The sequence below is a fragment of the Podarcis liolepis genome (assembly GCF_965112155.1).
Source record: "Podarcis liolepis genome assembly, chromosome: 3".
Classification (NCBI taxonomy): Eukaryota; Metazoa; Chordata; class Lepidosauria; order Squamata; family Lacertidae; genus Podarcis; species Podarcis liolepis.
The window spans coordinates 40,910,311-40,925,061 of NC_139557.1; the positions used below are offsets into that span (position 1 = coordinate 40,910,311).

Genomic DNA, 14,751 nt, shown 5'->3' on the forward strand with positions numbered 1-14,751 from the left:
TTACGTAGATACCCCATATATGTAATTTTTTAAAATAAAAAAATAGTGATTTGAAATTCCTTCTACGAAGATGCACAGAAAAGTTGTGTCTGAATCAGCCTTATTTCCCCCATTAACATTTAAGAGCATGCATATAACTGATGTGCTTGAATGTCCTACTGGATTTGAAAACCATGAAGAAAAACTTCCAAATGACAACATTATTTTTCAGCTTCCACTTCAGTGCACATGGTGATGCTAGTTAGACAGCAGTGCTGGAATCGTTTGAACAAGGTCAGCCTTCATAGCACCTCTAGCAATTTGACAAAGGCCTGGTGTTCGAGATACTGAACAATAATATTCCCAGAAACAAATAAGGCAAATGACATAGGAGGTGGTTCAGGGCACCAGAAAAATATAGGACTGCTATTTTTTGGAAGTCTGAGCAAAAGTGCCGAGCTATTTCAGAACTGTTTCATGCCACAAAGTTCAGGTTGCTTAAGACTGTGAAGTGGCTCATCACTGAGAACATTACTCGTTCTTCTATCACAGGATCAGCTTGACTTGAAATACAACCAAGTCAGGAACAGGGATGGTGCTGGCAGTCATGTGTGACATTGCTAGCATGTACCTTCAGCCCTCACGTAAAGGATATGAGAAGCTGTACAGATGAGCAGTATTTTACTCATACGATAATTTCATTATTTCTATTATAGGAACAAGAACTTTACCAGAAAGAAGGTTTAGGTGTCAATGAAGTCCACTATGTAGATAACCAAGACTGTATAGGTATGCATGTTGAATTCTGAGATGCCGTTTGTGTAAAAAAAGAAGAAGTTTTATTTGCTGTGGTTTTCATTGAAATTGAATGGTAGTATATCTGCTTTGTTTTCCTTAACCTTTAACATTCTTGGAAGCAGCAGGAGGGTGAAATGTGCCATTTAAAATGATTTTTGAATGAAAACGTGCCATATTTTACACCTGCTCCTTTCATATTTGATAAGAGATCCATATTTTGAAATTTTAGTGACGGGACATAATGTGAAACTGTGGTTTGCTTAAACATAGTTTATTTTAAGGTCTGGTTCTGAGCCTCACTATAAACCTGGATAAACCAAAATATGAAATTTGGAGGTACTTTGCAAAAACTAATTGTTGTAAAATGTCTGAATTCACATATTGTTGACAAACCACAGGTTTGTTGCTTAGGTTGTTGACATTTACTGCTAAGCCACTTAAATATATCAGCTAATAGAATAGCGGTTGACAGATTCTGCAGATTACTCAAGAGCAGATGTATTTAGGAAAGGTAAAAGCTTCGTATTGCTTGGTAACACTCTTGTCACTACTCTGTATATACTGTATTAACTAGCCTATTGGCTTCTGTCTTGCAAACAGATTTGATTGAAGGGAAATTAATAGGTGTTCTTGACATTTTGGATGAAGAAAATCGGCTTCCCCAGCCGAGTGATCAGCACTTTACATCAATGGTACATCAGAAGCACAAAGATCACTTCAGACTCTCGGTAGGCTTTTTTTTTTTTATATTGGCATCAGTTTGTTTACCCCAAGTTATAAATTGTCATAAATAAAACAATTGTACATCCAAGATTCCCCCATTATCCCTTTTCTGTCAGATGTTCCAGAATACTTTCCTACTGACAATACTGGTCCTATAGAGGTTCATTTGCTTGGAGAGAGTGTAGCTACAATTACATGTGTATGCATTTTGGTTTCTAATTGCAATGTGTGAATTCAGGACACAAGGACAGAGAGACTGACCGCAGGGAACAAGGAAATGCTTGCTTTGCAATGTTTGGTTAACTCACCAACCCTCAAAAATCACCTTCTCTCCTGCATGACAGCTTGGTTTAGCAAAAAGTTTCCATCTCCACAAATGGGACGTTATCTAAAATATTTCTAAAACAACCAAAATATTTAGTTAAGGGTGCCATTTTACATAATGGATGAGCTACACAGATGAATGCCTGATGCACCCATGGCAGCAATCATGTCACCTTAAATTCCGAATCAACCCATTTGTTATGAAACCCAGTGTGTTGACCCCACCATAGGGAAGCGTCCTTGGCAATCGTCATGACAGGTTTTATCTCCTTATGTCTTTACAGCAAAACGAAAGGGAATATTATAAACGTACACTCCTGATTTATTTACCATGACCAAGCATAAAGAAGCATTTGGTTTCTGAGGTTCTGGGAGAAAGTCAGTACAATTGCACACTGTCTCCAACGTTCATTTGAGTCACAGAATTTTAAAAGGAGGTGGATAAGAATCTGCAGTGCATCACATTTAATTTCTTAGCCACTTTCCACAAGAACTCTCCAAGTGACATATACAGATAAGATTCCGATACACAATACTCCACCAAGCTACAAATGAAACCACTAATGTGATCATATTGCAAAAACGAATATGTCTGTCTTCCTGATAAAACCTTGACCACCATCCCTGCTGGCTGTGATTGCAATCTAGTTGCCTTGGTCACAAACTCAATATAAAATGTGGCTTCCTTACAGTTAAATGGAGTAGGCTGAAGAAAGCATGTGGCACCAATTTTGACATGCCGGCTGTGGTTCCTGGTTTGTTTCTAGGTTCAATTTAATGAGACCTGTAGTGCCCAGGTACAACATACACGAGGACTGTCTTCTCTCATATACCTGTTCAATAAGATCTGCTTCATAGGCAGGGTGGGTTTTTTTTGGGGGGTGGGTATGTTGGGCCCAAGGTTCTGGAACTTTGTCCCTGGGAAAGTGTGGTCTGCCTTTGCATTGCTAGTTCTCAGTTGCATGTTGAGTGTTCTCTTTCAGAGGGCATTCAAGACCCCCATAGCTGCGATATTGCTGTTGGGCATTTTAGTTGTTGCTGCTGGGTTTTTTTTTTAATAGGTGTCAAAGCTATTCTGTATGTTTTCTATGCTTTGAACTGCTTTGACACAAAAGGTGTGGCATTAATATTTTAATTAATAAATACATAACCCAACCAGGAACTAGTGCAGTCCATGTGGTTGGAGTCTTAGCCGCCTTCACTTTCTTGCCCTTTTTAGCTGAACACCATGAGGGCAGTGAAGAGCTGCCATTTAGCAGCACATTAATTTGTGGCATGCCAAAATGGCCGCCTAGAACTGGCATGTACAAATGCATGGGGCTTACAAGGGCGAGTAGTTTTCTAATCTTTTTTCTTTGCCATTTTATGTACGTAGTTGGTCATTTGTTTTGTGCTTTATGATTTTATGGTTCTATGACACTTATAAATAAATAACATAAATAAAATATTGGTTTTAAATTTCAGATACCCAGGAAATCTAAACTGGCTGTTCATAGAAATATCCGAGATGATGAGGGCTTTATAATCAGACATTTTGCAGGAGCAGTATGTTACGAGACAGTAAGTGAACATGATTTATTGAATTTCATTTTTCTGTATAGTTTTAAAAATAAATTATTTATATCTGTCGTGTAGTGGATCCTTGTGAGTGTGGCTGAGCAGATAAAGTATATTCAGCTACATGGTCAGAATTTACAAAGGCTATGGGAAGAACTCAACAACATGCTTAGGACCCCACCAGATAATTTGAATATTGAAGAAGTTTCATTGGGAAGAGGTGTTAATCTAAGTTGGCAACGCTGTTTGTGAGAGCAACTAAAAGTTTCTGAATGGTGTAACCTAATGAAGTAAAACAAATTTTGCTTCTGCTTTTTAAAATCATTGAAGTTTGGTCTGCAGTGTCATATTCCTGTGTGCAATTTCTGCCCAGGTGCCACAGTGATCAAGGGATAGCATAGACATGTTCAAACTTTCCCTCCTACCTAACATTATTTTCATTATTTTCCTCAGACCCAGTTTGTGGAGAAAAACAACGACGCTCTGCATATGTCTCTGGAGTCCCTTATATGTGAATCCAAAGATAAATTTATCCGGCAGCTCTTTGAATCCAACACAAACAACAACAAGGACCATAAACAAAAAGCAGGGAAGCTCAGTTTCATCAGTGTGGGAAACAAATTTAAGGTATGGGCATGACAAACCTTCTCCTTTCCGGGACTCCTTTCCATTTTCTATGAACACAACAGGACTGTAAAGTTAGGCAGACAGCATGAGTGGTATTCCTCTTGTCGGACCATCCTTGTTTACTCAGAAGCAATCCCTGCTGGTTTCAGCAGGATTTCCATTTTCTAGGATGCATGCTCAAAATTTCAACCTCAAACAGTTTTGGGATATGACAGGTATAACTCATGCAGTCTGGCCTTTGCTGTAGTAAACTGAGGCAAATCTTCAGTGGCTTTTTGCCTTTTCCTGATATTGAAGCAACATTTCTCCATACCCTGAGGATACCGGGGTATTCCTTCTGTCCTCCCTCCCTGTTTTTTGTAGTCCGTGTTTGAATTTCAGAAAGGCCTGTGCGATCTCCAGGTAACACGCATTTCTTCCACACGTCCCTCTGCCTCACTTCTGTTCCTTGCCCTTCCTTTATGACTCACAAGCAGCATGAATGGCTTCTCTCTCACACACACACCCGCTTTTGCACTCTGCCTCTGCAACGTTTTATGTGGGGCTTCTTGGACTCTTCAGTCGCACACTCACACTTGCACGCACTTCCACCATTGCCTCTGTCATTCCACTTTCTCTTGGGCTGTGGCTGCCGAAAGTTGCAACCGAGACTTCACCACATTGTATGTTGCACAGGGAGCGAATGAATTGCCAAAATGGGAATCTGTATTAGTTTAATATTGTATGTTTAGCGTCTGTATTAATTGCAGACCCCGAAGCAACTTCTTATCAGAGCTAAATGTGTGGTTTAAAAAGCTTTGCTTTCTGTTGTATAATGAGAATTTGCACATTTGAAGCGAGCCCCTTCAGTCAACAGAAGCTAGCTGTGGGTGTCCCATTGAGACAGTAAAGTAGATTTAAAGTGTTATCATTTCTCTGAACCCTCTAAAAATATTAATAGCATTGACAAGACAAAACAAAACCCAAAAAACCTCGGGGGGTTGAGCATTTCTTTTCTCACCCCCCGCCCTTCTCCTAACAGTATTATCTGATGCTTTTCCTAATTTTTCCTTTTGTTCTTAGCTGTAAATCTGACCTCTGTGTCTTCTGCTCTTTCTGTGTTAAGCCTTCTCTGTTTTTCTGCTTCCTTTCCCTATTCATCAGTTTTTATTTTAGTTGGCTTTTACCAGCTCAGGATGGCTGGAGGGGAAGCTATAGGGGAGTTGAGAGGAAAAGCAGGCAGAGGCAAAACCAAGGGCTGCAGGTAAATGTATCACCTTCGTGGACTCATTATTTATCAAACTGCAGTAATTTCAGCCAGAATTCTTATTTCTAGCACATCAGTTTTGCTTCATGTAACGTTAGAAAAATGCCTCCACTCCACAGCAGGGTTTTTATTTTTGTTGCTGGTTCCCTCAACAACCCATGCATTAAAAACCACGTATTAAGTCTGTAGTGGGACCTGGGAAGGGCAGTAGCTCAGGGTTGGACTGTGTGCCTTGCATGCAAAGGGTCTTGGGTTCAATTCAGTTAGAGCTGGCGGGGGGGGGGGGAGCTCGTTTCCTTTTTCACTTTCGTTTTTTAAATTTTAAATTAAATACCACAATCGTCCAAATAGAGGGAAAAGCAAAATATATTGAGAAAAATGGAGAGGAAGAAAATGGTTGGAGAAAATAGCTTGCATAATGAGATACTATTAAATTAACATAAAAAGAATATACAGGGGTACTTTGCCTGCGATTTGATTGTTGAATGAACAGAGCCCATAAACTTGTTTTGATCATTATATTTTAAAGTGTTTCTGTCAGCTTTATCATTGTGACATATTCCCAAGCTTTCCTCAGCCATTGTGGGTTCGTTGGAGGGTCTTTATTTTTCCATTGCTGGGCTGTTTAGAGTTTCGTCATAGTCAAAAGAGTAGTTACTAATTAGAGATCAGGATTTATAACTTCACCGCATGCAAAGAAGGATTGTGTTTGCATTTCTAGGTAATGCAAAGCCGGTGATTTCCTGCTATATTCAAAATTGTAACTCGGAGAGGTTTTGCTTTTGCACAATCCCAGAAGATATGTATGAAATCTGCCTTGGTTCTTTTTCTCCTCCAGCAGTCCTCCTTTTCTGAAACTCTGGAGAGAGGCTGCCACGCACTGTAGAATCAGGCGTAGCCAACATGAATGATAATGGACCACAGCTCCCACCATTCTTGGTTAGAATGAATGGGAGTTGTGAATCATTATTATTATTAATAATAATCATTTCATTTCCATCCTGCTTTACATTTTTAATGGGAGGGGATCTCAAAGTACCCAAATAAAACAATCTGAAAGAAAACATTACAGAAGAAAGTCAAATATAAAGTATGCATCCAAAGCAGCATAATTAACAGGAAACTAAAATATCATCTTAAAGATTTCAAATGGAAATCTTTACTAATGGAGGTTAAATATAAAATGTACATTTAAAGCAGCATAATTATCAAGAAAATAAAACACTTTCTTGAGTACAGAACATACCTGCAGCTGTTGCAGCCAATTCTGTTAATGGCTGTGGGAACTCGGGCTCCACAAGCAGGGTCTGCAGTAAGAGACAGCCAAGGTGGTCCAACTATATCTGGAAGAGCGCCATGTTGGCTATTCCTAATGTAGACATCACTGAGCTAGATGTACCAAGAAGGCAACTTGCTTGGTTTTCATATAGAAAACGGGTTTACAAAGATAAGTCATTTTCCATGGGTAGAAAGTGTAGGTGTGTATTTCCGAAATCAAAATGCAAAAGGAGGATTTCAGGCATGCAGAGAAGTAGGTGACATTATAGCAGGGCCAAGGCTTTTCAGCTTAGCTGAAGATCCCTCTGTTACTTGGGATTGCCACAGAGTTCCCACCCCCCCAGCCCCCTTGAATGGCCTGATAATGGGGGCTGGAATAGGGTTGGGGGAGAAGTGGGAGGGGATAGGATAGCAGAGCCAGTCTCTGTGCTAGGCTAAACAAGTGAGGAAGATGCTCCCTGCTTCTGGCTTCTGCCAAGCCCAGCATGCTATGAAACAAAAACCCACTCTTCCTGAGGGTCCGCTAGTATGCACAGAGGACTTGGGGAGGTGGGCAGGTCTGTTCCTACTACTCACTGGGCTTTGGGGCAAGAGAAAATTAAACACCAGTGCTCAAGCCTGCATTGCTGTTTTTGCCTCTCGGTTGCAATACCAGGTAAGAAACTGACTCTGCTCCTCCAACAAGTTTCTCTGTGCATGCCAGGTGAGTCATTGGATGGGTTGACCCTCTTTTGCCCAACATGAAAATTGCATTTCCCTGGGCTCTGTGCAATGCCAAGGGAGGTCCATGGGGGAGGGGAAAAAATTGGTGGTGGGTGTGTCTTCATTAGCAGGTGATTGGCTTTGTGAATCACCATTTGAAACAAAAACTAGACCACTAAGTCAATGCATAGTCTATATTTTAAACATTTTGTAACTTCGACCAACACACCCTAATGGCTGAAAAAAGTGTTTATTGAAACCTATCTGGTTCCTGATGAGTTATGTGCAAACATCCGCTGCATCTGGCAAAGTACAAGACTCCCCTCATGATTTGGGATACTGTGTCTGATACCATACACTTAATCCATGAAAGGTTCATCTAATAACATGGATCAGGATATCTATGTGCCAGGTGAATGCGTAGTGTAAGTCAAGGGAAGCCAAAGTGGTGCCCTCCAGATTCGTTGGGCCAAAGCCCCTGCCACGCCTGCCACTGCTAATGCTAGCTGGGGCTGATGGGATCTGGTGTCTGACAACATCTGCAGGGCACTACATTGGCTTACCCTTGTGTTCAGTGTTTAAAAGAGTAGCTCACATTTAGCAAATCGGTGGTGCTTTCCATTGCATAGAAAGGAGACATTCCTAAAGGCCACTTGGGTAAGAGAAGCATTTATGTACCAAGTTGTACATAATGAAGTCAGGTGGAAGAATTCTGGTAGTGGTATGGTATGGCGTTGCTGCTTCCCACCTTAATTCTCTTGCTGCTAATGCGGTTCGACTACGAGTAGCAAGTGAAGGTGTTGGTATCGTGGACTGACAGATCCTATGCACTCATTCTCCTTTTCACCTCCATTTGAGCAAGTGCATGTGTGCATGGGGAGCTCCTGCTAAGTGATGCATGCAAGTAATGATGTGTCCTCATGAGTGTAGCCCGGGGGGGGGGGGGTAGGCGGGGAGAGGGCAGCTGCCCCCATCAAGTAAATCAACAAAAATATTTATTTAACTGAGGTTCTCCCCCCCCCCCCCATGAAGCCTGGCCACGCCCATGTATGTCCTGTGTGCCTAATCTCCCATTCTCCATACTGATGCAATTTCCTTTGCTTTTACAGACTCAGCTGAATCTGCTCCTGGAAAAGCTTCGCAGTACAGTAAGTAGAGATTCTTTGCCTTCTGTTAGCTCACATTTATTTAAATTTTTTAAAAATTGCATTTATACCAAATCTATGGACTTCAAATGACATATTGTAGGAATAAGTTAACTGTATAACCACTGCATTTGATAGTGAGGCAAGCTCTTATCTGCTGAAGCATGTCTGTTCCATGATCCATGTCAACAAGTTAGTTATTAGGGGTCAGACGTTTTGGATATTACTATCCAATACATGAATTGATGGCGCCTTCTGTGTGCATAGGTTGAGTGTTTCCTATGTGGCTCAAACCATTTTCAAAGTACTATTTAGTTATGTATATTTTTAAAGTATCCCATCCTTGAGGACCTCAGTGCCGGATCAAAGCATTGGGGAAGACTTGCTAGCAGATAATTGCCCATAATAAACACAATGGGATGTATTGAGAATCATTGCTTACACATCTGAGACTATTTATCTGCCCTATTCTTAGCATGCAAAGTACAAGTACCTACTAAAACATCACTTCTTTATTTTCTTTGGCAGTCACTCATAGCCAAGTAAAATTGTCTTCCATGAACAGGGTCTTAACAGTGAGTCTGTAAGTGACTGTGGAGGCCAATTCTGGAGCCATACGTCCTTCCACAGTACGGACATAGGTTTCAGGGCAGGAGTTGATCACAGTGAGAATTTGCCAAACGTGCCTTCCTCTTAGCTCGTTTCTCCTTTTTGCCCTGAGTTTGTGCTTCTTCAAAGTCCATGACACCTTTGGTGAAGACTGTTTTCCAACTGGAGCTCTCACAGGCCAGTGTTTCCCAGTTATCAGTGTTTATACTACATTTTTTTAGGTTTGCCTTGAGAGCATCTTTAAATCTCTCTCGGTGTCCACTGGTATTTAACTTTCCATTCTTTAGTTGGGAATAGAGTAGTTGCTTTGAAGGACGATAGTCAGGCATCTGCACAACATGACCAGTCCAACGAAATTGATGTTGAAGAATCAGTGCTTTGACACTGGTGATCTTTGCTTCTTCTAGTACACTAACATTAGTTCTCCTGTCTTCCCAAGTGATGTGTAATTGTGTTTTTCTCTTTTTTTAAAAAATAAATAAATCTCACATAGTCTTTAACAAACACATTTAAAAACTTGATGTAAGCTTGATGTAAATTAGTGCTATGCAAGAAACATCTTCTGCATTTTTTATTTTTGGGAGACTTCTCCATTTAAAAATTATCAAAGGAGAGAGGAAAAATTGAGGGAATCCTCATGGTTGTGTATAGAGAGGTGTTCATCCTTTTTTCATTCTATAAATAATCTCTTCAGCCTTCCTGGGTGCACATGTTTCAGTTTCATGGTATCATAGAATCACAGAGTTAGAAGAGACCACGAGGCTATGGCTCTGAGTTCATAGTATCCAACACATCCAGATATGGATTTAAGGTGTGTTTTTTGTGTGTTGTCCACCCAGCAGCAGCTGCCACCACAACTCATGCATGTGATGTGATAAAGCTGTGCATGTGACAGAGAGACAGAGCAAAAAATGCTTGTGGAAGGAGCATCCCAATACTATTGAATCTGGACAGGGTTTGGGAGCCTTTTAAATTGATGAACAAATGTCGTTCTTTTCAAGCAGCATGTGAACAAATGCTGTGAAATAATGAAAGCTGGTTTTCTCTGCCTCTCTTGCCTAGATATAACAGGCACTTCAAAACCAGATGAAAACTTGGGAGGTGGAAAAGGGAGATTCTAGAGGAAGAGTAAATGTTCTTCAAGCTTTTTGGACTGTCTTTTGATGGTGTCATTCATTAGCTGCAGTCTTATTTGTATATTGTCCTCTGGATGTTTGGAATAAGTGTCTGAGATGTTCTGGCCATAATTGCCAAATAATTATGAGTTGATTTAAGAGCCCCTCAGAAAGACCTCGAGCCAGACTTGTCAATTCATGTATTCATTAAATGCTTCCTTAATAAATGAATGCTTATCAGCCTTTTGGGATGCTGCTTTATGGCTCTGAAGTTGTGTAGACAGATTAAAAAATGCCTTATTTTGACGGCATCTGTTCTATCTCAGAGCTCAGCCTAAAGCTCAAAATATTTTATCCTCTCCATACCCCATGATGAGTGAGTAGTAGTGATGAGTGAACTCTCTTCCCCCAATACAGTGGTGCCTCGCAAGACGAAAAGAATCCGTTCTGTGATTCTCTTCGTCTAGCGGTTTTTTTGTCTTGCGAAGCAAGCCCATTGACGGATTAGCGGATTAGCTCTATTAGCGGCTTTTAGCGGCTTTTAGCGGCTTATCTGCTGATCAGATCAGCTGATAAATGGATTAGCGGCTTAGAAAAAGGGGGGGAGGAAAAAAACCCCGCAGGAACTCGCAAGGCATTATCGTCTTGCGAAGCAAGCCCATAGGAAATTCGTTTTGCAAAGCACCTCCAAAACGGAAAACCCTTTCGTCTAGCGGGTTTTCCGTCTTGCGAGGCATTCGTCTTGCGAGGCACCACTGTATCTATAAACTGAGCTGCTCCCCCTATTGGAAATATATACATCAGTTTATTCCAGATCCTATTCAGAACTTGCCACCCACACTCTCTGAACACCATCAGGAATGCAGTGGCCTGAAAACTACTCAGTACTCTCTCAAAAGCCACTGTGGTCTGCCCTGTAGTTCTGTCCCCACTTAAATTTTGTTGGGTTTTTTTGTTAACTGCAGCAGCGGCAGTACAACCTCCCTCATTCCTTTTTCAGAATTTGTACACTACTGCAAGGGATCCTGAGAAATGTAACTTTCCCAAGGCACTTGAGTTCTGGGTATCAGTACTAGTCTCAATAAAAAAAAGGAGAGAGGAATTCTTCTTTAGCTAGGGAAAACTATTGCAAAGCACCTTGTTCTTCAAAGAGTAAAATATTCCTGTGCCTTTCTCTGTATTTGCATTTACTTAAAAGGGAAAACAAGGTATCTTTTACCATAGAAGCCTGGAGGAAAAATACTGGTCAAGAAGTGAGGGGTAGTATCTAGAAAGGGAAAGGCTCAGTTTTAGAATCTTTATCCAATTCTCAGATGATCTGAGCTGGCTGCCTTCCTTCAAAAGGTGTGTAACTTTTTGAACGTACAGGAAGTTTAATCTTTTGCAAAGTTTGTCTGTCTTGCTCTCCCCCTTTTCCCCCCTCAAAGAAGAGGATCCAAACAATGGAGAAAATATTAATATGTACTAATATGGTACAAGAGCAGTTTGATTTAGATAATGCTTCTAAACGCCAGCTTTTCAGAAGGTGAAATAATTGAGGTTTTAATGGGCAGTTGGATTCATATGGGGACGGTAAAGCCTGAAGCCTCAAAATCTATTATTTTACTTAGAAGTGATTTGCATGTATTTTTGCGATGTTGCCAACCTGCTGTCTTTTCCAACAGGGGTCTAGCTTTATTCGCTGTATCAAGCCTAATTTAAAGATGACAAGCCACCACTTTGAAGGCGCCCAGATCCTCTCCCAGCTCCAGTGTTCAGGTAACTTGATGTGTCTTGTTCAGTTCTGTAGCACGATTGTCATGTAGATGAAAAGACTCATGTGGAGTTGTAACAACAGGGCTTTAGACAAGTCTTCCTTAATTAGAAACAACAGGTTACTTTTTAATTTCAGCAAAGCTCTGCCAGTGCAGCAAGATTACTGGTGCATAACAATAAGTGGGAGATAATATTGATTCTTAGTTAACCCAGCTACTTTTTAAAGGGCAACAACTTAATCCTTGTTTCTCACATAAGCATTTTAAAAGCAAAGAGGAAAGAACTGGGCATTCTATGCACTTGGATTGGGTTGAAACTTCCCACTCGCAGGACATTCCATGCGAAGGGGGATTTTTTTTTGGTCACTTCCTCCCTCACTCTGCAACCTACTGGTATTTCCTGAAAATCTGCTGTGAAGAGTTGGGTGATCCTCAAGAGCAGCATGGGAGGTGGTGCTGGGAGCTGCAGGTAAAAAGGAGAATCAGCCCAAAGCCCTTCTTCTTGCAGCAGGAACCTCTGCTTGGTGAGAGCTGCTTCAGCAACCAGAAAGCACCTGTCCATTCTTAAAATGCCATGTCACAATCTTGTCTACAGTAAAAGGGAAGCTTAATGGTAACGGTCTGAGCATGAGATCATAATGCATTATCAGATTAGAAAGAGAGCACCATGCCATCATCCCCTGAGCACCTTTGAAATATTTTATATTGCTGTCCTCCCATTTGCATATATTGGATTTGGATCTAATTACTGCTATACTAATTAATCTTCCATATAGCAGTTCTTTGTGAAGCATTGCATGGAAATTCTGTTACGAAAAGTTTACAGTTTAGATTCACACCCCAGATTCACCACCCCAACAAATGTAAAATAACTGCATTGGGGAGGTGGTCATGGAAGATGCCAGTATATCCCTTTAGATCTTTAGTGCAGAGCTGGTATTTCACAAATCCAACTTTGAGGTCTTGCTCTGTGCACTGGCATCAAGGAGAAGGGAAGGGAAGGAGAAGAGAAAAACAGCAGGCCGTGTTTGTAGGAGAGGGGTTCCACCTTTCTCAAGCCCCTTTCATTCCTTAAAGAACAAAAAGTCAGATCATACTTAGTTCTGTACTTCCCCTACTCCTGGAAATCCAGTTGCAGAGGGCAGCAAAGAAATCTGTAACAGGTAGCCCAGAGGCTACATATTTAGACACTGGGGTCAAACTAAAAAAAGTTAAGGTAAAGGACCCCTGGGATGGTTAAGTCAAGTCAAAGGTGACTATGGGGTGTGGTGTTCATCTTGCTTCCAGGTCGAGGGAGCCGGCGTTTGTCCACAGACAGCTTTCCGGGTCATGTGGCCAGCAGGACTAATCTGCTTCTGGCACAATGGGACACTGTGATGAGTGCCAGAGTGCACAGAAACACCGTTTACCTTCCCGCCACAGCAGTACCTATTTATCTACTTGCCCTGGCGTGCTTTCATACTGCTAGATTGGCAGGAGCTGGGACAGAGCAATGGGAGCTCATCCCGTTACACGGATTCGAACCACCGACCTTCCAATCAGCAAGCCCAAGAGGCTCAGTGGTTTAGACTATAAAAACAAGGAAGTAGATAAGGGGTAGACAGCATCGTGCCCTCCAGATGTTGTTGAACTCCATCCGCCCTAGTCAACATGACCACATGGAGAGACCCCATTAGCACCTCCTGGAGTAGTAATTAGTCAAAGCTATGTGTCATGACAGCAAACATTGAAGGCACACACTTTTTTGAGGTTCATGTAAATTATAGGACTAGTTTCCTTGTGAGTTCTTGTGCCAAATTCCCAAAGTAGTTGGAGGAGATGTATTTATTTCCTTCTATTTTTTATAAAAAGAGTTGTCCACATTCCTGCATGGCTTGTCCATGATGACTTCTCTTGGAGGGGGAAAAATCGGCATTAATGATGACATTAGAAACCTGTTTTTTTAAAACTATTTGAGAGTAATGTAGCTTGCGAGTTACAGGGAACCAGACAGAGGGCCTTCTCGGTAGTGGCGCCCACCCTGTGGAACGCCCTCCCTTCAGATGTGAAGGAAATAAGCAGCTATCTTATCTTTAAAAGACATCTGAAGGCAGCCCTGTTCAGGGAAGTTTTAAATATTTAATGCTGTATTGTTTTTAACACTCGTTTGAAAGCCGCCCAGAGTGGCTGGGGAAACTCAGCCAGATGGACAGGGTATGTATGTATGTATGTATAAACAAAGAAATAAATTTTTTATTATTATTATTATTATTATTATTATTATTATTATTATTATTATTATTAGACACTTATTCAAAAGAAGCCACAACCTCACCAAATCAGGATGCTTTTCTGGTATTGTGGATTGGATCAAAATGTTTCCCTTTTCTGTTAAAAGTAAGCTTTTTCTAATGGGAGCAGGAAGGTTTGACTCCAAACCTGTGAAATCAATAGTATGTGGATTCATATACTCTGAGGCTGCAGTGCATTAATCTGAGAGCCGCGCCCACTGAATTCAGTGAACCTTACTTCTGCAGATACATTCATAAGATGGACTGCAGCCCTTAATGCACCCAGCCGGAGGTTCCATTGACATTCATGGACCTTTTCCCCACTGGAATGTTTATAATTCAGGTGCAATAGACCCAGTGCACCCACTTTTCATCACTGCTCACAAATCCTGTGTGTACCTACCTAACTCTGGGCTACACCTGCCTCAAGTCACACATGCGCAAAGAGCTAGTGCCTTCTCTAGCATTTTAATTGTTTAACTTCTGTTGGTGGTTATTTTGCATCTAAGTCACTTTGGATACATGAGTAGCAAAGTGACAAATAATAGCGCAAACCTATACTCCGTTACTTAGAAGTATGCCCCGTTGACTTCAGTGGAACTACTTCCCAGGTACATTATGCAT

At 41.1% G+C, this 14,751-nt stretch overlaps 1 protein-coding gene across 6 annotated transcripts in view; it reads left to right on the forward strand.

Annotated features, from left to right (window-relative positions):
* MYO6 (myosin VI) overlaps positions 1-14,751 on the forward strand; it is a 108,147-nt gene that overhangs the window by 61,460 nt on the left and 31,936 nt on the right. For all 6 annotated transcript variants that reach the window (XR_014524663.1, XR_014524664.1, XM_083497424.1 and 3 more), the window contains exons 15-20: positions 696-768; positions 1,378-1,505; positions 3,289-3,384; positions 3,835-4,008; positions 8,344-8,382; positions 11,768-11,861. Coding sequence is in view for 4 of the 6 variants with exons in the window: in XM_083497424.1 (XP_083353550.1) it covers positions 696-768; positions 1,378-1,505; positions 3,289-3,384; positions 3,835-4,008; positions 8,344-8,382; positions 11,768-11,861 (604 nt within the window). In the remaining 2 variants the exon portion in view is untranslated. The remainder of the gene's footprint in view (positions 1-695; positions 769-1,377; positions 1,506-3,288; positions 3,385-3,834; positions 4,009-8,343; positions 8,383-11,767; positions 11,862-14,751) is intronic.